General features: G+C 43.5%; 1 protein-coding gene across 1 annotated transcript; it reads left to right on the top strand.

Annotated features, from left to right (window-relative positions):
- GATM (glycine amidinotransferase) lies at positions 1-24,496 on the top strand. Its single transcript, XM_044279589.1, has 9 exons — positions 1-146; positions 5,802-6,005; positions 11,910-12,105; positions 17,121-17,311; positions 19,231-19,368; positions 20,286-20,450; positions 21,152-21,215; positions 21,929-22,045; positions 23,058-24,496. The coding sequence occupies exons 1-9, from the start codon at positions 78-80 to the stop codon at positions 23,168-23,170; spliced, it is 1,257 nt and encodes a 418-aa protein (XP_044135524.1). The 5' UTR covers positions 1-77; the 3' UTR covers positions 23,171-24,496.
- Positions 24,497-26,795: the final 2,299 nt, after the last annotated feature.

Genomic DNA, 26,795 nt, shown 5'->3' with positions numbered 1-26,795 from the left:
TAAGTAGGGATAACACAGGGCTCCTAGCTCTCTTTCATTCAGTGCGTACATTCCCACCCATAGGTAATCCAGGCACCATGCTACGAGTGAGATGTGTAAGAGGAGGAAGCAGGGGAGCTGAAGCTGTCCATTACATAGGATCCATGGTCTGTATTCTTATATTTCATGCCTTCCATGCCATTCCTGCTCATAATGCATAACCCTGGCGCAGAGATACCAGTGTCTGGTTACTGCAGCTAATACACAATTACATCAGATCATGTAACATTTACATGCAGTTGTACATATATTTTTAGCTATAGACACATTGCCTTGTAATTATTGCGCTATCTCGCCTTTCTATAAAAGCGTGGTCCTTGAAATTCATTTAGTCTCGTTAAATTGAGCATATTATCTTTCATGGTGATAGTGTCAAGGCTGTAATTTGTTGAATGTCTCTGTTATCAGATTTGCAATGTTCTTTCCATATGCCTATTGTCAACTGTATTTAGTTCATTCATCATTTTCATGCATTTGTCGAGTCAGCCTGGGAACTAAGGATCACAATTCCACTTAACAGATCAGCCTTTGTATTAGGATCTTAGTACCTCGTATTTACTTCTTCTGGATCCACAGAGAAGATAGAAAATATGGAACATTTTAGTGATTCTATACTTAAAGTAAAAGCATCTCTTTTCTAAGACCCTGTCTAATGACCAAAAACTGAAATTATTACATTTTATGCATACGTGTCTTTGTACCCATATATCCTGCTAAATAGTTTTTCCACCCAGGCCTCTAGATCAAGGATTAGCAACCTCCAGCACATCAACTGTTCTGAAACTACAACTCCTAGCATGCTTCATTCACTTTTATGGGACATGATAGACCCAATTTTTTAGATAATCTTTGCGCCAGTCCTATTTTGCGCCTGCTAGACTGTTGCTGGTGCATGCTTTGGACAAAAACCAGCGGTGGTAGAACAAGTGGTGTAACCTTCTGAACGTATAAAGCCCTATGGCGCATTGTGTTAGCTATAGTGATTTTGGTGGTGCATTGTGTCACATCTTCCAGTCACCACTTGCAGCTACACAATAGCTAAAGTGCTTCTACCAGACACTTTAAGTATGCTTCCAAACTGTAGGACGCTTTATCCATGGACAACCCAGCTTACCACATTGAAAATCATGTTACCCTAAAATTGCTAATGAAAACATTGGAGTGCATTTCTAGCAAACTTGCACGCATAAAGGGGTATTCCAGCTTTCAGATACTGATGACCAATCCTCCAGAGAGCTCCTCAATATCAGATCGGTGGGAGCCAACACCTGGCACTTCCAGAAATCAGGTACCAAAAACATAATAGTGGACAGCCGGAAGGCTCCATCCACTCAGTGGTGACCTACTGGCATAGTGCATCTCATGCTGGCATGGCCACTACACAGTGGATGGAGCCTACTGTTTCCGACCCTGTGTGCTGTTTAGTTTCTGGTACTGGTGGCTGCTGAAACCGCCATGTGTCAGACCCCCAACAATCTGGTATTGATGACCTATCTGGAGAATAGGTCATAAATATGTAAGAACTGGAATACCCCTTTAATGGTTTTCCTGCGGTGATATAACATATGGTTTAGAGGTAGACTGCAGGTGTCTATGTAGTTCTAGCTATACCTATAAAGTATGCACACCTCCTTAGGCCCCCTTTACACGAGCGAGTTTTCCGCGCGGGTGCAATGTGTGACGTGAACGCACAGCACCCGCACTGAATTCTGACCTATTCATTTCAATGAGCCTATGTACATGAGCGTTTTTTTTTTTCATGCATCAGTTTTGCGTTGCGTGAAAATGTAGCATGTTCTATAGCCTGCGTTTTTCACGCAGCCCTGGCCCCATAGAAGTGAATGGGGCTTCAGTGAAAAACGCATTGCATCCGCAAGCAAGTGCGAGTGCGATGCATTTTTCACTGATGGTTGCTAGGAGATGTTGTTTGTAAACCTTCAGATTTTTATCACGCGCTTCAAAAAAGCATCAAAACGCATTGCACCCACGCGGAAAAAACTGAAGGGAATTGCAGACAAAACTGACTTGCTTGCAAAATGGTGCGAGTTTCACTGAACGCACCATGAACGCATCCGGACCTAATCCGTCACGCTTGGGTGAAAGAGGCCTTAAGGCTATGTTTAAAGCCCCATTCACACGTCCGCAATTTCGTTCCACATTTTGCGGAATGGAATTGCAGACCCTTTCATTTCTATGGGGCCGCACGATGTGCAGCCTGGCTCCAGAAATGCGAACCCACACTTCCGGGGCTGCATTTCCATTCCCGAAAAAAATAGAACATGTCCTATTTTTGTCCGCAATTGCGGACAAGAATAGGCATATTCTATTAGCGCCGGCGAAGTGTGGTCCGCAAAATGTAGAACGCACATTGCCGGTGTCCGTGTTTTGCGGATCCACGGACAGTACGGACGTGTGAATGGAGCCTAAGGCTGGGTTCACATCACTGTTTAGTAAAGAAAAAAACGGATCGTGTATTTTAGGAATCTGTTATGCTCAGTTATAAATATTTAGCATCCGTTTCCATCTAAAATAAAAATGTGCATAACTGAGCATAAGGGCTCGTTCACATGAACGAGTGTGAAGCCTGTGCTGTGGCCCGCAAATTGCAGTCCGCAATGCACGGGCACCATCCGTGGGGCAGGCGCATGGGGATCACAGACCCATTCACTTGAATGAGTCCGCGATCCTTCTGTTCCGCAAGTTCTATCTTTTTGCGGAGCGGAGGCACGGAACCCCAGAAAGCACTCCGTAGTGCTTCTGTAGTGTTCCGTTCCGCATCTCTGGATTTGCGGACCCATTGGAATTAATGTGATGTGGAACGGCCACCGAACGGTGCCCATGTATTGCGGATCCGCAAATGCAGCCCGCAATACGGAAATGGGCAGCACACGTTCGTGTGAACGAGCCCTAATGTATACTTAAAATACAGGATTCGTTTTTTTATTTTTCTGTTCTTCTGATGGATCAGCACAACAGAAACGAAACCAAATGGTGATACGAACCCGGCCTTAACCCGACAGATTTGTTGCAGAGATTTCTGTGACTGTTCCATGCATGTGAATGGGATTTGTACAAATCTATGCACATGCTGCCGAAACGATCCCATTCAGATACAACGGATTTTCAGTCTCAGAAACTTCTGCAAATTAGGGCACCTTCACGCGTGGCAGATTTTGTTGTAGAAATCTTCTGTGACTGAAAATCAGTTCTATTCATCTGAATGAGGCTTACAGAATTCCATGCGCTTGCCGCCTAAACAATCTTATCCCATTAACATAAACAGAACTCATTTTCAGCCTAAAAAACGTGCTGCGTGTGAAGCCGCTCTAAAGTTTATATTACACATGCAGATTATGCAGACGATTGTCGGGAGGGAAGTGTTCCTTCCTGGCGATCGCCTGCTCGCTAGAGGAGGAGACTGCTGCGATTACATGCAGCGATCTCCTCCTCAGTAGTGGACAAGCAATCACTAATGCCATCGCTTGTCCCCATACTGAATCATTGTCTGTCGGCAGCAGATTGTGATTACACACCACAATCTGTTGCCGGCAAACAATCATTTTTAAATCTGTTGAAAGATTCCAATTAACCAATGAATGAGTGTTAGCTCGTTCATCAGGTAATCGGCGGCAGAATTACACTGCCAGATCATCACTAATGAGCATTCATGCGAACGCTTGTTAGTGATGATCTGCAAGGTTATCTGGCAGTGTAATATAAGCTTTAGGCCGAATGCACACGGTCATGTTCCGCGGCTGTGAGCGGTCTGTGGTATGCCGGCCTGGATTCTTGCTGAGAGCAGGAGCGCACGGCGTTATTGGTTGCTATGACGCTGTGCGCTTCATGCCGCCGCTGCACTACAGTAATACACTGGTATGATCTATACGAGTGTATTACTGTAGTGCAGCGGCGGCATGAAGCGCACGGCATCATAGCAACCAATGACGCCGTGCGCTGCTGCTGTCAGTAGGAATCCAGGCCGGCATACCACGAAACGCTTTTTGGTGCAGATTTGATGCAGTTTTGCTCCAGATCTTACCCTTGCAATTGCAAAAGGGTGAAATCAACACAAAAAATTGCACAAACAATTGAAATGCTGCAGATTTCAAAAACCGCATGGCAGGTCTATTTCCACGCAGAAGAAAAAAGTGTGCGATTTTTCTAGTCCCATACACTTTGCTGGTACTGTATTAGGGCTCATGCACCGACCGGACCTGTGCTGCAGACCTCAAATTGTGGTCCGCAGTGCACGGCACTGACCGTAGGGCCACTGCCTGCGGATGCAGGACCCAGTCACTTGAATGTGGTCCGCGATCTGCATTGCAAAAGAGTATTGTATGGTACTACTTTTTTTCGGCGCAGAGGCATGGACAGAAAACCCATGGAAGCACTCTGTTCCGCACCGCACCTTCTGGATTGTGGACCCATTCACTTGAATGGGTCTGCATCCATGATGTGGTACACAAACAGCCGGTGGCCGTATATTACGGAGCCGCAATACAGGCACGGGGACGACAATGGTCGTGTGCATGAGCCCTTACACAGTGCTTTTTCTGCATGAGAATCCATGCTGTAAAACCGCACACAATCCGCAACATGTGCAGGTAGCATAAATAATACCAGCAAAGTGTATGGCATCCTAAAAATCCCATGTACACTTTGCTCTTTTATTCCATGCAGACATTGACCTGCTGTGCAGCATGCCAATTGTTTTTGCAATCCTTGGCTGGGATTTCACCATTTTTCAATGGAAGAGTGAGATCTGGCGCAAAATCGCATCAAATTCACACCAAAAAACGCAAGAAACAATCTGTCCCAAAAAAAGAACAAAATAAAAGTGCACTATTTCTGTTTTGAAATCTGCGCTTGCGCGCAGGTACCCCTAGAGCCCAGATCACGTCCGTTATTAGCAGTGAGAATTAGATTTGCAGCCGCAGCTGGAGCGCACAGTACTGTACTGACTGTACTCACATGTTTTAGATAAGAGTCCATTAAACTCTGTGAGCCATGTTTATCTAGGCTTATAGTTACATATTGCACCAGGGGATATTTCTATTACTAGAAAATACATATACATATATAAACCTCTTGAGCCCCCCCTTTAAAATGTTTACATTAAACCCTATTACTATGCGAATGACTCTGACCAGCATCCTCAAGGAAAGGCTCTGTCCATAGGAAACCAGGCTGTGCTCGGGGCTCCGATAAGATAGTAGTGGTATGATCATGTTTACAGCAGCTGCGACATAGTTTACTTTGACCACTGATTCTCTGAGGGGTCACAGTGCAAGTCTCCGGAGGGTTGATAAAACAAATGACATGTGTACGTGCAGTATGGCACGGTAGAAGTTCTCAAATGCACACAACGTGGCCATCAATCTTTTCTCGGACAAGAGGCCCTCTTATATAAGAGGGTGCTTCCCTTGTAGGGCCGGATATGGTATCAGCTCCATGCATGTAATATCATGAGTCTCCACGGCCAAAGGGGCTTCAACTAAGTCAACGCAAGATTTGAGTTTTTCCTTTTCAACAAATATAGCAAAGTTTTTGCTTTCTCATTAAGAGTATTGAGAGAAGAATGACGGGGAACAACTTAACTTTCTTTGACATTTTAGCTCAGGGCCAACAACATAACAGAATGTGAAACTAGTGAAAGGGTCGGAGGACTTTCTGAATGCATGGTCTATAAGAACAATGGGAAGGTCTTAGATTGTATAGTGCTATGTGAAGAAACACATGGTTTCATTGTTCTATTCTTTCAGCTGAGTAAAGGCCTCGTTGGGTGGGTGCAGCGAACTTTCCAAAGCACCCAGGCAGCTGCAGCCACCCAGAAAGACTGCACTGCTGATGAAACAGGCCCCCATGACAGTCCTGTCTGCTCTTACAATGAATGGGACCCGTTGGAGGAAGTCATTGTGGGGAGACCAGAAAATGCAAATGTTCCTCCATTCACAGTCGAAGTGAAGGTAAGCTGCTAATTTTGTCAAATGGTGCCAGATCGTTAACAAGGGTGTTAAAACAAATGCAGCTGTTGTTGGCGCATACAGCGTCATTAGCGCCACCTAGGTCTTCTAGCATTGCCATATAGATGTCAAAGTGGAGACTGCTTAAAACTCTATGCTGGAAACTAGCAACACAACCATTTGGGCAACTTCAAGGGAACAGAGGCCCCTTTGTTATAAAAGGATAGACCCACACAATTTATTTTATATTTTAATTTGGTAGTCCTTTTATTTAAATGGTTGCTGCACCTTGTACAATCCCATTGTGTTCAGAGGCATCCCCAGTTTATTCATTCAACTCACTTACAGTATTTAATGCTAACATATTCCGCAGCGCTTTACAGACATTATCATGGAGCTCACAGTTTAAGTTCCCTATCAGTATGTCTTTGGAGTGTGGGAGGAAACCTGGAGAACCCGGAGGAAACCCACACAGACACGGGGAGAACATACAAACTCCATGCAGATGTTGTCCTTGGTTGGATTTGAACCTAGGACCCCAAGGCACTAGTGCTAACCACTGAGCCACCGTGCTGTACAATAACAAGCTGATTATAGGATATATGAGAACTGTAGTGATCAACTGTAATCCCTAATAAGCATTTCCCCTGCAGCACCACCCACAGGGTTAATAAAGCATTACACAGTTGAATGGGCTGTCTGTGTAATGGACGGATGTACTGGGTCCTCCAGAATGAGAGACGCTTGGTAGGCCATTTATATTATGATTATAAGACGAGCAACCTGAGAGGAAATTTTAGAAACTCTGGAACTTTGTAATCTTATCTCAGAGGCAATGAAAAATAAAAATAAAATAAATGGGATATGTCCATAGGAACCTATGATCTTTGGTTGTAACTTACTCCCTTTCACCTGGATGAGAATAATAAGGCCTCTTTCACACTTGCGTTGTCCGGATCCGTCGTGTACTCCATTTGCCGGAATTGCACGCCGGATCCGTAAAAACGCAAGAAGTGAACTGAAAGCATTTGAAGACGGAGCCGTTTTCAAAATGCGTTCAGTGTTACTATGGCAGCCAGGACGCTATTAAAGTCCTGGTTGCCATAGTAGTAGTGGGGAGCGGGGGAGCAGTATACTTACAGTCCGTGCGGCTCCCGGGGCGCTCCAGAATGACGTCAGAGCGCCCCATGCGCATGGATGTCGTGATCCATGCGCGTGGGGCGCCCTGACGTCACTCTGAAGCGCCCGGGAGCCGCACGGACGGTAAGTATACTGCTCCCCTGCTTCCCACTACACTTTACCATGGCAAACAGGACTTTAGCGTCCTGGCAGCCATGGTAACCACTCTGAAAAAGCTAAACGTCGGATCCAGGTAATGCGCCGAAACGACGTTTAGCTGCCTTTCAATGGGCATTGTTTCCGGATCCGGCCTTGCGGCAAGTGTTCAGGATTTTTGGCCGGAGCAAAAAGCGCAGCATGCTGCGGTATTTTCTCCGGCCAAAAAACGTTCCGTTCCGGAACTGAAGACATCCTGATGCATCCTGAACGGATTTCTCTCCATTCAGAATGCATGGGGATAATCCTGATCAGGATTCTTCCGGCATAGAGCCCCGACGACGGAACTCTATGCCGGAAAAGAGCAACGCAAGTGTGAACGAGCCCTTATTAAACTAGTCAACTGCCCCCTTTCTTCATGTTAGTTTTCCAAGATAAGATAGAGTGTGCTCAGTTGAACTTGCCAATGTTTCAGATGGTCCACAAAGGACAAATGCTTTACAGTATGAAACACATTTACCTACAGTATTACTTTAAAAATTAGGTGAATATAAAAATGTATGGTAAAAAATAGCAATAATTTATAAAATGATGTGTAGATTGTTAAATGCAGATAAGAACCAGTTTGATACTTAGTACATTCATATTGTAAATTGGAATAAAAATCTAGAGACAGAGAGATTTAAAAAAAGGGAATGGAGAATTCCTATAAAAATGAGAGTACGGTACTTGTTCGGTCTTGTAACTTGCATTCATTACATTGGCAAAAGACTAAAACTGTCCAGTACTAAATGTATCATCCAGCTGATTGAACATCCCAATCTTTACTACTAAATATATCATCAATATTTTCTAAATGTGCATTTGCAAGGCTGGGGTAACTTTGGCCATGACACATCATGCAATCAAAGATCGTGGTGTAGCACACCATGCATCGCAAGTAACAAAAGTTAAATAAGCCATTTTATGATTCGCAAGTTGCCAAGACTGCTGGATTTTTTGCTATTGTAAGGTCAGGGTTGTAGCAGCTTGTGCAGTGTGCTGCCCCTCAGGGGAATAGTCCCGATGTGTAGGATGCAAGTGGTATACTGTGGCCTAATGTTTGTGTCACAGTGTTCCTACCTTCTGGCTGTCACTTCCTGGGGGTCAGTCTCTATTGCAGAGATCGAGTTGGAGCGAGGAACGAAATGAAGTCCAGACTTTGTGAAGCTTAACTTTTCTTTACTTGGAATAGACCTGCAGTAACAGAACGGTACTTAATATATATCTTTCTTGGTCCCAGCAGTATGCATGGTTCTTGCAGTTGGCCTTGACTGTTTATTACGTAATGCTATCTTTAGCTTCACATTTTGGTTACTGTCTCAAACAGAGTGGGGTGCCTTGGACCCATTGTCCCCGTCTAAGATGCAAAGTCCTATTAATATCAATAGTGTTCTGCTCTGCGAGCTGCTTTCCCAAATCTTCTGCAGCAGGATGGGAAAATGTTTCCCTCACTAGACCTAGGTCTCTTTGGACTGTCTCATTCAACCCCTCTAACTTCCTGAAAAAAAAACTTTGGCGGGAAATACTAAATCCACTTCTACCCAAAAGGGGACAGAGTAAAATGGTTAGTTCCATTTTTTCTAAATAAATCTGCCAGAACATATGCAACCTGCTGGAAAACCAGGCACATCACATGTAAAAACAATTGCATAACAATATTAAGGCACTAAATGAGAAGACCTTTCAATAAATATATTGATTGAATACATTGCTAGACATAGGAACCCATAGCCAGGTGACAAAATGGTAGTGCCCCACTCTGGTGTACTACACTTGCAGCTTGCAAGGCGAAAACCTTCTAAACTTTTTTGTGATTAAGCTATCGATTTATTGATTTTAGTGCATTACCATGCGCTTTTAAACAGCACTGATAAAGAAAAGTATATAAATGAGATACATGGGCAGGCAGGGACGTCACAGCTTAATAGTGCTATTCTGTGGTGCCTTTGACTTCATAACAGACATTGCCTCCCTTGTTGGCACATTCATTGAAACTAGAAGAATGTAAGGAACCTAACAGGAGTGACATGTGGCATACAGACAGCTGGTGTCCATGCACTGCTACAGTTAATAGAGACAGGGAAGCCAAACTGATCAGGATATCTTTTCAAGTCTTACTGCTGCAGAACATCCTGAGATTGCTGACCGTGGTCAACATAATCTTCTACAGAAATGGAGAAGAACACAAAAAGTGCCTCCTTCACTTCAATACTAGACACACTATTGGCATAATAATCCCTAAATAAACCCAAATGTGAACATACACGTCAAGGTTTTTTTTTGTCCATCAGAGACATTCCAGGCCTATTAATAGTATCAATGTCAATGGGCCATCAATGTCAGATCGTTGGGGGCCCAATGGCTAAAATTTATGAGCCGAAACCCAATTTCAGTGACATATGCCAGTTTCCATATTTAATTAAATTGGTTTTATGAAGGTTAAAAGGGTTGTCCGGGCTCACAGTCTATTGAATTTACATTAGGAATCCCCTATACGCGTAGCTGTAACGTTCCCCTGATAGTTTCCTGCCCCTCCTCCAGGTCCCGGTCTCTGTGATTGTTATTGTCCACATTGCAGCGTTCTCCCTATCTCACTTCCTGTCACACTGCCTAAGGCTGGGTTCACACCTGAGCGTTTTACAGAGTGTTCCTACGCGCTGTAAAACGCTCAACAAGGAGAAACCAATGCTTCCCTATGGGAATGGTTCTCACCTGGGCGTTTTACAGCGAGTACGATCGCGCTGTAAAACGCCCGTCGCCCCAAGAAGTACATGAGCTTCTTTGGGGCGTCTTGTCACGCGTTCCCGTACATAGACTTTCGGGAATGCGTGACAATGGGCGTTCGCTTGTCTCTGTATGCGCGATTGCAAACGCCGGTACAATCGCGCATACAGAGCGCTCCTTTCAGAACGCTCAGGTGTGAACCCAGCGTTATGGGTCCCACAAGGCAGTGTGTCTCCCGAGAGTACCACTGTTCTGCCTCCTGTCAGTCCTCTCCTTCTTTGTAACGACCCCAAGGTCGCCCTTGTCAGCACCTCCAAATCAGCCTCCTTTAGCGCTGAAGAATGCCCATCTGTGCCGGTGATGTCACTGGGCTCACTGCTAGCCGGAAGCTGCGGCCTAGCACAGTGATGAGAAGCCCGGTACATCACCGGCACAATGAAAAAAGATACTTGCACTGAGTGATTGCAGCGTGATAAGGGGGAGCATCTGAGGAAGGAAATTCAGGAATGCACCACTTAGGGTCTATTCACACGTCCGTATATGTTTTGCGTATCCGCAAAACACGGACACCGTCAATGTGCGTTGCGCATTTTGCCGACCACACATCGCCGGCACCCTCATAGAAAATGTATTTTCTTGACAACAATAGGACATGTTCTATTTTTTTGCGGAACCGAAGTGCGGATCCGCAAATGCGGATGCGGACAGCACATTCCTGCCCCTTTGAAAATGAATGGGTCCACACCTGTTCCGGAAAATTGCGGAACGGATGTGGACCGATTTTGCGGACGTGTGAATGGACCCTTATATGTAGTCTGCAAATACAAAGCTGCCTATAAGCAAAATACTGCATGAACCCAGACAACCCCTTTAGGTATTGATGACCTACCCTTACAAAAGGTCATCAATAACAAATCAGGGGGATCTAGCTTCTGGGCCTCCCTGTCAGTCAGCTGTTTGAAGAAGCCTTCAGCCTCCCATTGTGTACCAGGGTCAGTGGCGTACATTGTATAGCGGCTGTGCTTGGCATTGCAGCTCAGCCCCATTCACTTGAATAGGAATGAGCTGCAGAAAGGCCAAGTGAACAATGAACGTGAAGTCAATAGCCTGAAGAAGACGCTGCAGTGTTCACCATAGCATAGAGGCCCCTTTAACCCCTTAAGGACCCAGGATGAGAATGCTTGTCCTAAATGACCGGTACTTTGTGCCCCAGGACGAGCATTCTCATCCTGCGGTCCTTCTCTTTTCCCACATGCGGTGCTGCGATCAGCGGCAGGGATCCATCTGTTACTCACAGCCCGATCTCTGTTGCATCCACCAGCATCGATGATAACGCCGATGCATGTCGATTAACTCCTCATATGCCGTGGTCAGCTCTGACAGCGGCATATGGGAGATTTGCGCTTCCTCTCCTCATCCATCGGTCCCCGCGCTGCGGTGGCGGGGACCTGATGGTTGCCATGTCAGCCCCAAGCCAGTCAATGGCCTTGGGGCCCAGCATGTACGGAGGCCTATGAGGCCAAGCCCCAGGTATTGCACTGATAATCAATGCGGTACAATACAGATGTATTGGATAAGCCCCATTGAAGTACAGTCATCAGCTCCATTGACAATTTTGATCTTGCAAAGCCATTAACTGAGGTTAGGAGGCAGCTGTCTAAGACATCTTATATTGCATCTGGTCCTTAAAGTAGTCTGTACTTGGTGGATTATGTAGGATATGGTTGAGGCATAGATGATGGTGGCAGTTGTCTCTAACGTGTCGTGTTGTCAGATTTGTAGACGCTAGTAGGCGAAGTAATATGATGAACCTTACACTACATGCATCCGTTTGGTTAATGCATAGTTTCCCATCTCTCCGTGTAGGCAAACACCTATGAAAAGCACTGGCCTTTCTACCAGAAGCATGGAGGCAATAGTTTCCCCCAGGAACATGTGAAGAAAGCCATTGCAGAAATTGAGGAAATGTGCAATATTTTACGTCATGAAGGTGTTACTGTACAGAGGCCTGAACTGATCGATTGGTCAGTTCAATACAAAACTCCTGATTTTGAATCTACAGGTAGGTTATTACCTAGTATCGGATAAGAAGAACCTCTCTTGTGTACGGAGCGATCAATATGACATAGATAGACATGCTGAGCAATTGTTTTCTGGTAAAATGCTGGACCCCATCATGGAAAGCTGAGGGATCTTATTGGAGTGCAGCCTCACATACTGAATGTACAAAATCTGCATCATTTACAGTAGCAGCAGTGGCACAGGGAGCTGGGTCCTGTCACTCACCGCAGCTCCCCGTGCTCCTCCCCTTCTTCAGGACAGCGGCACGCTAAATGGTAAAGCAGGAAGACTTCTCCCCGCTCCACCATTCAACCTGCAGACACGGATCGCGCTGCCGGCCTGTGTGGGCGGAGCCTGCAGCTCGGGGATCTGCATAAGCTCCGCCCACACAGTGCTGCAGCGCCATCTGTGCCTGCAGGGAGGAGAGGTATGTGAGCTTTAGGAACGGGACAAGGTGAGTAGTTACTGTGTTTTTTTTTGTTGTTGTTTTTTTTTTAACACAGAGGGGGCACAATGGTCATTGCTAATGTAAAGGGGCACAATGGGCATTTCTACTCTGGTGGGTGCACAATGGGCATTTCTTCTCTGAAGGGGGTACAATGAGCATTGCTAATGTGAATAGGGCACAGTGGGCATTTCTACTATGGAGGGGGCACAGTGCACAAAGGGCATTACTACTACGAAGAGGGCACAAAGTGCAATATTACTGTGAAGGGGCATAATTGGCATTACTAGCACAGGGCATTACTACTATTACTATTACTACTAAGGGGGCACAATGGGGATTTCTACTATGGAGGGGACACAGAGGGCATTATTACTGTGAAGGGGGCACAATAGGCATTATTACTGTGAAGGGGGACAATGGGCATTACTACTATTAAGGGGCATTATTACTGTGAAGGGGGCACAATGGGCATTATTTCTGTAAAGGGGGACAATGGGCATTATTTCTGTGAAGGGGCACAATGGGCATTATTACTGTGAAGGGGGCACAATGGGCATTATTACTATTAAGGGGGCACAATTGGCATTATTACAATTAAGGGGGCACAATCGGCATTATTACTGTGAAGGGAGACAATGGGCATTACTACTATTAAGGGGCATTATTACTGTGAAGGAGGCACAGAGAGGGCATTACAACTGTGAAGGGGCACAGATAGGGCATTACTTCTGTGAAAGGGGCACAGAGAGGTCATAACTACTGTGAGAGGGGCACAATGAGGGCATAACTATGAAGGGGGCACAATGAAGGGATAAGTACTTTAAGGGGGCACAATGTGGGCATAACGACTGTTAGGGAGCACAATGTGGGCATAACTACTGTGAGGGAGCACAGATCTGTATACAACTACTGTGCAGGTTGTACAATGAAGGCAATACTATTGTGAGGGGGTACAATTTTTTTAAAGTATTGGGGGGGGGGGGGGGGGTGCCAGAGAAAAGACCCACCCCGGGTGCCAAACAACACCACTGAGTAGCAGCAAAGTGATTGAGATTTTCATATCTCTTCCACACGATGTAGATACTTGACATGTGGCATGGATTTTAAGTCTGCAGCATGTCAACTGTGATTGCGGATTTCTGCTGTGGGTTTCACCCTTTGCAATACGGAGGGTGAAATCTGTGGCAAAGCCGTTATTCCACGCCAAAATCTGCTCTATTTTGTGCTGATTTTGCCGCTGCAGATTTTCGGTAGATATACTGTGGAATTTCTACTGTGTGGCTGTACCCCTAAGGTCAGTGGGCTCTGTTGGAATCTGTTATGTGCCACATTTAGCACTTCCATGATTTTCGTTGTGCTGCTCCTATGACAGAGATGCCATTGCCTATCCCACCATATATCATACAGGACACAAAAAATATGCCATCAACTAGCAGATGTAAAAAATAAGGACGTCTAGCACACACAAACTGGGCACCGATCTCACATTCAGTAGACTGCAATAAACATGAATCCAGCCAATGTATCAACCAAATACTGTAGTATACCAGTACACAGGTAAACATCACCGTACCACCACATTGGGAATGGTTTATTTTGCGCCAGAATTTTGTGCCTGCGTCATTTTATTTTGTGTCAAACTTATGACCAGGATTTTTAATTGTGTCTAAATGTGTGATTTGATCTTAAAGCAGTCTGTTGGAAAGACAATGCATATTGGGGGAGATTTATCAAAACTGGTGTAAAGGAAAACTGGCCTAGTTGCCCCTAGCAACCAATCAGGTTCCACCTTTCATTTTCCAAAGGAGCTGTGATAAATGAAAGGTGGAATCTGATTGGTTGCTATGGGCACCTAAGCCAGTTCTACTTTACACTAGTTTTGATAAATCTCCCCATTGCGCCTCAAATATTACTACATAAGACCCAATGTGTCATGGGGCCTTATGCTTTCAGAATGTTACATTTATAGCACTTTGAAGATCATATAGGTTTTGTCAATAAGATGCTCCAAAATCTCTTTTAAGACTACGAGGAAACTAGGTAGAAAACAGAATTAGACAAAAAATTGGTGCAAAAGTTGTCTTAAAGAGGATCAGTCACACCTCCTGACGTCAGTTATAGTAACTACTTGCAGTCACCATGTAATAATTCTGGAGCTTCTATACCTTTAACTGTATGTTGTGCAATTCCTGCTAGAAGTTATAAATGAATTGCTAGCAGTCTGCAATGAAGGTCCAGATGGGTGTTACCAGTAGGGGGGGTGTCCCCACACACCTGTCACTGGCACTGATTGGATAATATCAGAATGTGCAGGGAAACACCACATCTGGTAACACCAATCTGGACCTTCATGGCAAACTACTAGCAATACATTTATCACTAGAGGGAATAATAACGGAAGACCTAGCATCATAAGAATAGATGCTCTTTACAAAAAAAAAGGTTGTGTCTAGCATATGATAAATGAAACACTACTGTGGCAAATACACTTCATATATTTGGCGCAGCAACTGTGCGCTACCAGTTCTGGTGCACATCAAGACACTTTCCAGGAGCAGTCACATTGACATATCTCCCCAATGCTCCCACAAAATAACAAGAGGATACATCATGTAAACTGACAACTATACAGACCAAGTCGACCGCCCCATCCCCGACACACGCATTTCAGAATTAGCTTCTTCTGGGGATATGATGGAGACGAAGAATGGAAATCATTTAGGCCAAGTTCACACTTCAGTTATTTGGTCAGTTATTTCCATCAGTGATCCTCAGCCAAAACCAGGTGCGGGTCAAAAACAGAACAGGTGCAGATCTTTCCCTTAGGCTCCATTCACACATCCACAATTCCGTTTCGCATTTTGCGGAACGGAATTGCGGACCCATGCACTTCCGGGTCCGCAATTCCGATCCCGAAAAAAATAGAACATGTCCTATTCTTGTCTGCAAGAATAGGCATATTCTATTAGTGCCGGCGATGTGCGGTCCGCAAAATCCGGAACGCACACTGCCGGTTTCCGTGTTTTGCGGATCCTCGGATCCGCAAAACACACACGGATGTGTGAATGGGGCCTTATACATCATCTCTGTGTAGGCTTCAATACAAGTTTTGGCTCACAATCACTGATGGAAATAACTGATCAAATAACTGAAGTGTGAACTCAGCCTTAGATCCGCAAAACACAGATGCCACCCGTGTGTGTTCTGCAATTTGCAGAATGGAACAGGAGGCCCATTATAGAAATGCCTATTCTTGTCTACATTTGCGGACAAGAATAGGACATGTTCTATATTTTTTGCGGGGCCGCAGAATGGAACTACAGATGCGGACAGCACACGGTGTACTGTCCGCAGCTTTTGCAGCCCAATTGAAATGAAAGGCAAGATTGCGGAACGAATGTGGACCTATTCATACAGTCGTGTGAATGAGACCTTAGATGTGAAGAGAGCGTAATGGACAATGATTTGTCCCAGTTTAATGAGGGACCTGATCTGGACTTTGCTCCATGTAATCTGTTGCTGCCTGAGAAGAGGTCAAATGAAAAATGACTGATCTATGGGAAAATCCACAGCGGGCTGATAAGTCTTTGAATGTAATACTTTACGAAATGTTTGTACTGGTAACTTTTTTATTTCATTGGATTTAATGATAGAAGCCGGGCTCATGTTTTATATTCCTTTATAAGCCTGTGAAGGTCTGAGGGCACATTGGTCACATCTTGTTGAGGTGGCAGAGAACAGTGAGGGGCACTTACCGCAAGCAGCCAGATGAAAAGGGCATTCATTAAGCAGTCCTCAGAGCTCATGACTCCAGCGCCCGTAGTCATGACAGTAAATGGCTTTCAACCATAATCACCAGTTCTGCATTCTGCGTGGGTTTGCACTAACCACTGAAGGAATTTCTGCTAAATGATGTAACTTTGGTTAAAAGATGAACCAGCCCTGTGCCACGTGACGGGGCACACACTGTAAGAGGAGAGCTGGTGAGGCAGTAATACTGGACCTCACAAGGAATTCTTAATGGGCTTTTCTGAGTCTCATGTAAATAAAGCGAAAATGGTTATTCCCATTATTTAACCTTCTTATGGCATATGGCTATTACATTAGGACCATTGGGGATCTGAGCTCCAGGACCTCCACCAGTCTGGAGATCGAAGCTACAGAGCAGAGAACTGGAAACAGACCCATCCACCAAACTAAGGGCCATGGGGGTCTAAATAGTTGACCCCCCATTGTTCAGGAGATAATTGCATAGACGTGACAAATTTGGGACAGTTGGCTTTCTTATTTACTTAGAGTCTCAGGTCGGTTGTATTTACCATGAGATAACAATGCTGTAGCATCTTTTCTTCTCTGCACTGTGCTGTTCCTCTGTTATTCCTCCTGGAAATGCATGAAGAAATTGACAATAGGGCTTGTCTCTATACACATTGACACGGATAAGTGCTGACAGTATATCTGAATAGTAGAACATCTGTTTCCACTTTAAGCACCTACATATGAGGTCAGGATGGATTAGATAGATATCGTTTTCAATCCATTTTATTTTTGCCTTGTGGTATTTGCAGGTCTGTATGCTGCTATGCCTAGAGACATCCTGCTGGTTGTTGGTAATGAGATCATTGAAGCCCCTATGGCATGGAGATCCCGCTTCTTTGAATATAGGGCCTACCGCCCTCTAATTAAAGATTATTTCCGTCGGGGGGCAAAATGGACCACTGCACCTAAGCCAACAATGGCCGATGAGCTCTATGACCAGGTAACATTTATATCTTTCCTTCTATTAGTCTTTTTATGTTTTTTTTAAAACTCTTAGCCACGGAAAATGGCTAATGTGCTGCGTTTTCCAGCTTTTTCTCTCCCATTGGTACTTTCTTTCCTATATCATTGGTGGCAGGACTGCCAACTGGGCTAAAGGAGAGGAGATGCTGGCAGTCCCCAGTCACTAGAAGGTGCTCAAGAGGCTGAGGCTCCTTGGGGGGCCCTGACTCCTCTCAATAATGGCAGGTGTGTTACGTGTGTGCTCAACCATCATATCTTGTGTGTATCCTATGTGCGTGCTCCATTATGTCTCCTGTGTCTGTCTGCATCCGTAATCCATGTCCCCAACATTTCATCTACCAATGTTTTATATTAACCAATGGAAGAAAAGGAACTTGGGTTAGAAGTAGAAAACATGTAACTATAGCAAGGAGCAAGTAATCAATCAATCTATCTATCTATCTATCTATCTATCTATCTATCTATCTCATATCTATCTTTCTATCTATCTATCTCATATCTATCTATCTATCTCATATCTATCTATCTATCTATCTCATATCTATCTATCTATCTCATATCTACCTTGAGAGCGATCTTTTTGTCTATCTATATTAGTCCATCCGTCTATCATCAATATCTATCTGTTTATCTCATATCTATCTATCTATCGATCTCATATCTATCTATCTAATATCTATCTATATAGCTATCTAATATCTATCTATCTCATATCAATCTATCGATCTCATATCTATCTATCTAATATCTATCTAATCTATCTATCTCATATCAATCTATCGATTTCATATCTATCTATCGCCTATCTATCTATCTATCTATCTATCTATTATCTAGCTAATCTATCTATCTATATCGATGACATCACTAACATGATTTATCTTGAGGTGACTCGGCTTTAATAAAATTTACACAAATGTCTGCAGGATATTTATTGTTTCATAGCAATTCAATTTCTTATTATTCTGCCTTATTAACAGAAACATAAATATAATATTTTGCATCAAACTTATAACAATTTAATACATTGCAATGTCCATTGCTGAGCTCATGAGGCTCTACATATATATATATATATATATATATATATTCATCTGATGTCATCGCTGCTTATATAAATGAAGACAAACAACAGTCTAGTAAAGATACACCACACCAGAACTGCCACATGTTTCAGAAAGAAGAGTAAGCATGCATCTTCTGTCCACTAGAGGGGGCTGCTGTGCAATAAGCTGCAGTTCCCACACATTATGACATCAGCATGACCTAATGCAGTTTCCTGGATTGTATCTTGCTCCAAACATAAAGTCACTTTCAGGGGTCAAAGAAGAGTCCTGCGCTGTTCAGACACACAATATATGAGAATAATCTGGGCACCCATACAGCCTGGAGACCATCCCCCTCCTTCTTTATGTACAGGATTTACCACTACTGTACATTGTTATTGTATTATATTAATCTGTAAAAACTAATCACATATAGTACAAAATAAACCAGTAATTGACATCTGTGCGCAACACATAGGCAAATAGAGCAGGGCTAAATTGGCTAATAAACTCTTGAGGCATGATTATAATGCAATAGGCTTAGCTATGGGTTTACTGCATAACATTTTCTAATGTGCTACATGACAATCTCAGCTCTGCTGCATCTATCGTGATATAGCAATGCTTACATAGCAGGGATTAACTAGGACAGCGAGCGATTGCTGAATTTGTTTCAGGAGCAGCAGACATGACTATTCCGCCATGCTATGCCTTATGGTAATATGAGTGCCCTCTGCTCACCTGCACAATAACTATAAGCGCAAGCAATACACATTCCAGCATCGCAGGGCGGCACATGTGGGTCACAGGGTGAGGAACATAACTTACTATTTCACTGTCTTTATTTTAGAAATACCCTATTCGTACTGTAGAGGACCGACACAAGCTCGCTGCTCAAGGGAAATTTGTTACTACAGAGTTTGAGCCCTGTTTTGATGCTGCTGACTTCATGAGAGCTGGAAGAGATATATTTGCACAGAGAAGCCAGGTAAGGTCCATAGCAGCCACGTGGTCTGCCTCTAGGGAGCCCTCTGGCGCTGTAATAAAAGTGGAGGTTACTACAGTTCTGGGGGGCTGGGACGTACAGAGGGTCCTATCTGCTCAAAGTTCTCATGATATCTTCTGATGGCACTTTAAACACCGTAATGTAGGTCATTCAAGTAAATGATATACTTAACAAAAAAAAGCTAGAGACTAGAACACCTCAGAGTGTTATACACATAGGGCCAGATTTATCATTAGCTCAAGTCAAAATAATGTAGTGAAAAAGTCGCACATTTTTGCGCAATCACTTAAACTGCGCAAAAATGTGCGACTTTTTTCTGCTCTGCACTATGCTCGCCAGTTTTCTGAAAGTGGGCGTGTTTTCTTATGTAAATTAATCTCTAGACAGATTTACTATTGCGACTATTTAAAAAGTCGCAAAAAATGCGCAATTTCACTCCAGTGAGGACCATGCTTATTTTATGAGACTTTTTAATAGAACATGCGACTTTTTTGTAAAGAAGTGCGACTTTTTCGTAAAGAAGTGCGACTTTTGTAAAGCTGCTTACTGACGGATAAACTGCTACCGTCAAACCACATTTATTACAGTCTTAAAGGGCCGATCATAAATCTGACTTGGCTAAAACTGACTTTAGCCATATGTGAAAGTGGAGTGAGCTGTCAGAGTCATGATAAATCTGGCCCTTAGTTTCAGCCAAATTGGAACACTTTTGATTTGGGTAGAAGTTATTCAGACCTAAATCAAATTGGTCGACCAATTCGGCAGAATCAAGGCCAAATTGAGTTTTTGTAGTCATTGATACATCTCTACAGGTCAGATGGATAACTGACCGTCACCCAGGAACCGATTTGTTTCTTTTGATGTTAGCTACAATTTCATCTTGTTGTTTGTTTTAATAGGTGACAAACTATCTTGGAATTGAATGGATGCGCAGACATCTGGCACCCGAGTACAAAGTGCATGTCATCTCGTTTAAGGACCCCAATCCTATGCATATTGATGCAACCTTCAATATCATTGGACCAGGACTTGTGCTCTCTAACCCAGATCGCCCCTGCCATCAAGTAATCTATCTATCTATCTCATATCTATCTATTTATTTATCTATCTATCTATCTATCTATCTATCTATCTATCTATCTCATATCTATCTATCTATCTCATATCTATCTATCTCATATCTATCTCATATCTATCTATCTATCTATCTATCTATCTATCTATCTATCTATCTCATATCTATCTCATATCTATCTATCTATCTATCTATCTCATATCTATCTATCTATCTATCTATCTATCTATCTATCTCATATCTATCTATCTATCTATCTATCTATCTATCTATCTCATATCTATCTGTTTGTCTGTATGTCTAGTCTATCTCTCTACAGTATCTATCTGTCTGTCTATCATTTATATGTCTATCTATCTATACAGTCCATCTATCTATCTATCTAAACTGAAGAAATTCTGTGCCGTGGAATTTCTTCAGTTTATTCGTTTGGAGCAGGATCCTCTTCTCAGCTACTGGCACTACGCAAGAAACTGTAGTGCTGCCCAACTCTCATTTTTTCTCTCTATCTATCTATCTATGTATCTTATATCTATCTATATGTCTATCTATCTACAGTATCTATCTGTCTGACTATCATTTATATGTCTATCATCTATACAGTATATCTATCTATCTATCTATCTATCTATCTATCTATCTAATGTATACTAGTAATAGCATTAACCTTTTTTTAATATTGTTTAATAGATTGATCTGTTCAAGAAGGCTGGCTGGACTATTGTCACTCCCCCCACTCCCCTCATCCCAGATGGTAAGTGTGATCGAAGCTTCTGTTAATTACTTTTATTATCACTAATGTATGTTATACCTCTCAATCACATTCATTAAAGTTACAGAAGTTACAGAATGTATGAAAACTATTATAGTGTTTTCTGCCGTACTCTGGATCAACGCTGCAGGACAATAGGTTTGACTAGACAGTTGTGAGTGTTTCGGGTTTCACAGTGGAAAACACTGAGGATGTAACTTAAAGATTTTTCATCACATTATACACCGTTTGTTTCCATGGTTACGACCACCCTGCAATCTATCACCGGTGGCCATGCTTGCACACTATAGGAGAAAGCGGGCTATACACACGCCCATGGTCCCAGCCACCAGAGAGGCCAGCACTTTTTTCTATAGTGCACAAGAACGGCAATGAGCAATGTATAATGTGATGTAAAAATGATTCCTGCCAGCAAAGGAAGAAATATGGATAATCACAATACATTAGTAAGTGCCTTGTATTAACTTTCTCTACATAATAAATGCCACTTGATGAAGTGACACAACCCCTTTAAGAACAGTGACCCAGTATTTTGTCACTGTCATACCTATCATTTCCTAAGATTCAGTAAGTGTATACAGATTGTAGCTGGGAAAATAAAATCCGCTCTGTCTGGCAATGCTAAATGTTTTTTATTGACCCGTGTAGAATGTGTTCTTCATATCTTATTTTACCACATGCTATTTCTTCTTCAGATCATCCTCTATGGATGTCATCAAAATGGCTCTCCATGAATGTATTAATGCTGGATGAGAAACGTGTTATGGTGGATGCCAACGAGACTTCCATTCATAAGATGTTTGAGAAGTTAGGTGAGTATTTAATAAGAGAACACCTCAAGTATGCGCATACCACATCTAGCACATATGTACACAAGCTTACTGTACTTTATATTAAGTTATGGCTACTGTTTGGGTCAGACATTGCTAGATTTGGGTCTGTGTTTCCCAAATAGCCCATCTGTGGTTAGTCTTATAAAAAAAAAAGTATGAATTTAAAAGGATTTTCCAAGTGTTTAATATTGATGACATATCTTCAGGATCGGTCATCAGTATCTGATCAGTGGGGGTCTGACTCTTGGCAGCCAGGCTGATCAGCTGTTTAAAGAGGTGAGCCTAAAAATGGCGTAGAAAATGATCAATGAGACGGGCCTGCCAGCCCACCCCCTTACCCGCCCATGACACCCCCACAATTTTAGACCTAGGCGTATTTCAGTATAATAAATGACCCCCTATGTCTGTGGAGGCTCACAATCACTGACCAAAACACTGACGTGTGAACAAGGCGTCATGCACACGGCCGTGCCGTTTTTTGCGGTCCGCAAACCGTGGATCCACAAAAAACAGAAGCCGCCCGTGTTGCCTTCCGCAATTTGCGGAACGGAACAGGCGCCGGCAATATAAATGCCTATTCTTGTATGCAAAGCGCGGACAAGAATAGGACAAGTTATATTTTTTTAATGGGGCCACGGAACGGAGCCACGGATGCGGACAGCACACGGAGGCTTGGATGCGGACCCAAACAATGGTCGTGTGCATGAGGCCTAAGGCATTACAGGCATGATCAGACAATAACCTGCATGTTAATGAAGAATCTCCCCGTCCCTAACCTGCAGGTGTTGGCTTATGAAAGATTCCAATAATGAAATTGTGATTCCTAATATAATCTCCAAATTAGAAGCAAGCGAGAATGTCTTTACAAGAATGGGAGTTACCAGTGTATGACAGCACAGTTAAATTACAATGACACTCAGTTTCTGTTCGATTAGAGTAGAAGTGCTGTTAGATTCTTTGATACTCATTCACATTTTGTCTTCCATTCCAGGCATTTCCACCGTTAAAGTGAGTATTCGCCATGCGAATTCATTAGGAGGCGGTTTCCACTGCTGGACCTGCGATGTTCGTCGCCGTGGAACCCTGCAGTCCTATTTCAGCTAATACAATAGCTGGAAACTTGCAGTAAATCAGCTTTTTAGCAATTCAATATGTAAGCAAAGCTAGTATTACCATGTAGTCTTTTCAGTGTGACCTCCTTGAAATTGTAAGCTCTTCCGACATGGAAGAGGATACCAAAAATGTGATTCTTTTTGCCCTCCAAATTATGCTTTTTTTTTAAGCTCAAAATTACTTTGTGAAGAAACATTTTTTGAAATGTTACATTTGCATTTATAACCATCAGTTATTAAATCTAGTAGTTTGGGACTGCAGGGTGACAAGGAGAACGGGTGCACTAATTTTACCTGTCTACCTCTGTCTTATCATAAAGGCAGCTTTGAATGTACCATGCAATTTCCTTCCCTTTTATCCAGTGTTCTCTACTGGCTACACATACAGTAGGCACGTTATTTCCAAAGGGTCATAGACAGTGATCCTAATGCATTCTCTAATTGTATTTTTCAAATCACTTAAAATATTTTTTTACTATTTTTCATAAACGTACATTTTTTTTTCTACTTTTCAATATTAATTGCCACTTAAAGGGGACACAACCCTTTACTGAAAGCACGGACGGTGCAGCAGCGCTTCTTAGAGCGTTCAGCACTTCACTTGCATTGGCTCTGCTTTGCTTTTCCAGCATGCAGACTATTGATCGTATATATATTTTAATGTGGATCCGTATTCCACATGCTGGAAAAGCAGGGCTGAGCCGATACAAGCCAAAAGCGCAGAATGCTCCGAGACGTGCTGCTGCACCCTGTGCTTTCAGGAAAGGTTTAGGTCCCCTTTAACAGTTCAAGTAATAAAATGGGATGCTGGCACTATAGCCGTTTTTTATTCCATCATCAGCAACAGTGACACCTAGAGGTTAAAAAAACTGCTGCACCCTAAATACTAATAGAAAGAAGGAACGTAGCAGTTTCCTATAAAGCGCGGTCATTTTATGAACTGAACCAATGTTGAGACTGTACCCTTAGAATTGTCTGCTAACCATTTCTGCTAGTGATGACATTGATCCTGGATTGCCAGGATAGTAGGGTCATGTCACTTCACGGCTTTCTGCATGTATATAAATCTATACATATGTTTTATGGTTCTAATACTATAAAAAAACAAAACAGTTTTATACATTTTCCATGCATGTGCATAATATTACATGATGCATGGCGTATATGTGGATTGTTACATGCTGTTTAGTGAACCATTGTTTTATCATACTCCATATGTGTTGAGATTGTTTCATCCTTTGTGCCTATTAAGTTATCCCAGCCAAGGAATGTTTCCACAATCAATGGCAGCAACAATAAATGATTCACTTTAAATAAATGAATTGTAATGCAATTTTTATTATGTGTGACTTGTTGTGGGTGCTGTCGTACATTGTCATCCCTCATTTTATCTGGGTGTTAGGACTAATGACATTTTAAAGGGGTTCTCCGGGATTTACAAATCGATGACACCCAGAACCCCCACCATTTAGCTGGTTGAGGAGGCATGTGACCATGCTTGGTATTGCAGAGCAGCCCAATTCACTTGAAAAGGAATGGTTTGCGCCTCAGCCAGTGATGGCCGAGGGCCCAAACTGCAACCCAAAGCCTAGTCATTTATTGCAAAGTGCCAGCACGGCAATTTACCCTCAATACTACAGTCCAGTGTAGCATGTCTTCCATGTACTTTATCATTTAGCTATAATACCCTGCCTACATTCAGTGCACTGCCTGTGCCGTTCATAGTGCGCCCTGCACTGATGAATGGCAGGAGAAGTCTAAGGCATATTGGTACACCATAGACTTTTTCCAGGGTGCGGGTGCCCACAGAGAGGGCTCTGAGTGCCGCCTCTGGCACCCGTACCATAGGTTCGCCACCACTGGCCTAGGCCATTCATACAGCTGATCAGTGGGGGTCCTGGGAGTCGGGGCCCGCTGATCTGATATTGATAACCTATCCTGAGGATAGGCCATCAATATATAAATCCCGGAAAACCCCTTTAATATTTAGAGGCAGATATACCAAGACTACAGTTATGAATGCCAGTCTTAGTATAAAGTCCGCTGTATTAAGGAGCACAGCCCTCTTTGCCACATTTCCAGGCAGTCCCTGTGGCAGAAACAGTGGCGACTCTAGGAACAATATATAGGGGGGGCACAAAGATACCACAGTCAAAAATGGGGGGGCAAAAACAAAATAAGTATATAGAAATAAGATTACAAAATACTAGAGAGTTGCGGTATGCAGGGATACATTTATAATAAAACAATTTACTTACAAAAGAAGCTATTCAGTCGTCTGCTGTGCCTCCTCTGCTTGCTTCCGCGGATTCTTTCCCCTTCTTTCTGTCTCTCGTCAGTGCACAGGCGCACTGTTATGGTGGATCTGTGGAAGACACACTGTTATGGGGGCATCTGTGGATGACACATTATGCCTCTCATTAGCCCTCATTATGCCTCTCATTAGCCCCCATATCAGCCCTTATGCCTCATTAGCCCCCATTATTCTTCATATTAGCCCCATTATGCCTCATTAGCCCACATTATGCCTCATTAGCCCACATTATGCCTCTAATTAGCCCCCATTATGCCTCTTATTAGCCCCCATATGCCTCCTATTAGCCCCCATATGCCTCCTATTAGCCCCCATATGCCCCCAATTAGCCCCCATATGCCTCCAATTAACCCCATATGCCTCCAATTAGCCCCATAGACCCCATATGCCTCCAATTAGCCCCCATATGGCTCCAATTAGCCCCATATGCCTCCAATTAGCCCCCAATTAGCCCCCATATGCCTCCTATTAGCCCCCATATGCCTCCTATTAGCCCCCAATTAGCCCCCATATGCCTCCAATTAGCCCCATAGACCCCATATGCCTCCAATTAGCCCCCATATGCCTCCTATTAGCCCCCATATGCCTCCTATTAGCCCCATATGCCTCCTTTAGCCCCCAAATATGCCTCCTATTAGCCCCCAAATATGCCTCCTATTAGCCCCCAAATATGCCTCCAAATCCCCCATATGCCTCCAATTAGCCCCCAAATATGCTTCCAATTAGCCCCCAAATAATATGCCTCCTATTAGCCCCATATGCCTCCTTTTAGCCCCCAAATATGCCTCCTATTAGCCCCCAAATATGCCTCCTATTAGCCCCCAAATATGCCTCCAAATGCCCCCATATGCCTCCAATTAGCCCCCAAATATGCTTCCAATTAGCCCCCAAATATGCCTCCAATTAGCCCCATATGCGTCTAAATGCCCCCATATGCCTCCTATTAGCCCCATATGCCTCCTATTAGCCCCCATAATGCCCCCAGCAGCCACATTTTTTATAAAATAAAATAAAAAAACACTTACCTCTCCTGCTCCTGGACGGACGCCGCCTGCCATTTTCTCCCTCCTCAGTCGACTGTGCTCTAAACTGGCGCGCACAGCGTGAGGTCACAGAGCGACCTCACGCTGTGCGCAGCCCTGCACAGCCGACAGCCGAGGACCAGGAAGTGGTGAGTACAGAGCGTTCACCACTTCCTGGTTCTTCGGTACTAATGAGCGCTTCCATAATGGAAGCGCTCATTAGTATTCACTCAGGGGAATCAGCGGGGGGGCACCCGGGGGGGCAAGGAACAACATAGGGG

Source organism: Bufo gargarizans, chromosome 2, assembly GCF_014858855.1.
Source record: "Bufo gargarizans isolate SCDJY-AF-19 chromosome 2, ASM1485885v1, whole genome shotgun sequence".
Taxonomy (NCBI): Eukaryota; Metazoa; Chordata; class Amphibia; order Anura; family Bufonidae; genus Bufo; species Bufo gargarizans.
Note: the sequence above shows the minus strand (reverse complement) of the source record. Positions and strands in the feature narration are given on the sequence as shown.

Bases quoted from the DNA above. Each gene is read 5' to 3' on its own strand.
- GATM (XM_044279589.1), top strand. From the start codon at position 78: ATGCTACGAGTGAGATGTGTAAGAGGAGGAAGCAGGGGAGCTGAAGCT. The intron at 17,312-19,230 runs GTAACATTTATA...TCTTTATTTTAG, and splicing joins CCGATGAGCTCTATGACCAG to AAATACCCTATTCGTACTGT. The intron at 21,216-21,928 runs GTAAGTGTGATC...TTTCTTCTTCAG, and splicing joins CACTCCCCTCATCCCAGATG to ATCATCCTCTATGGATGTCA.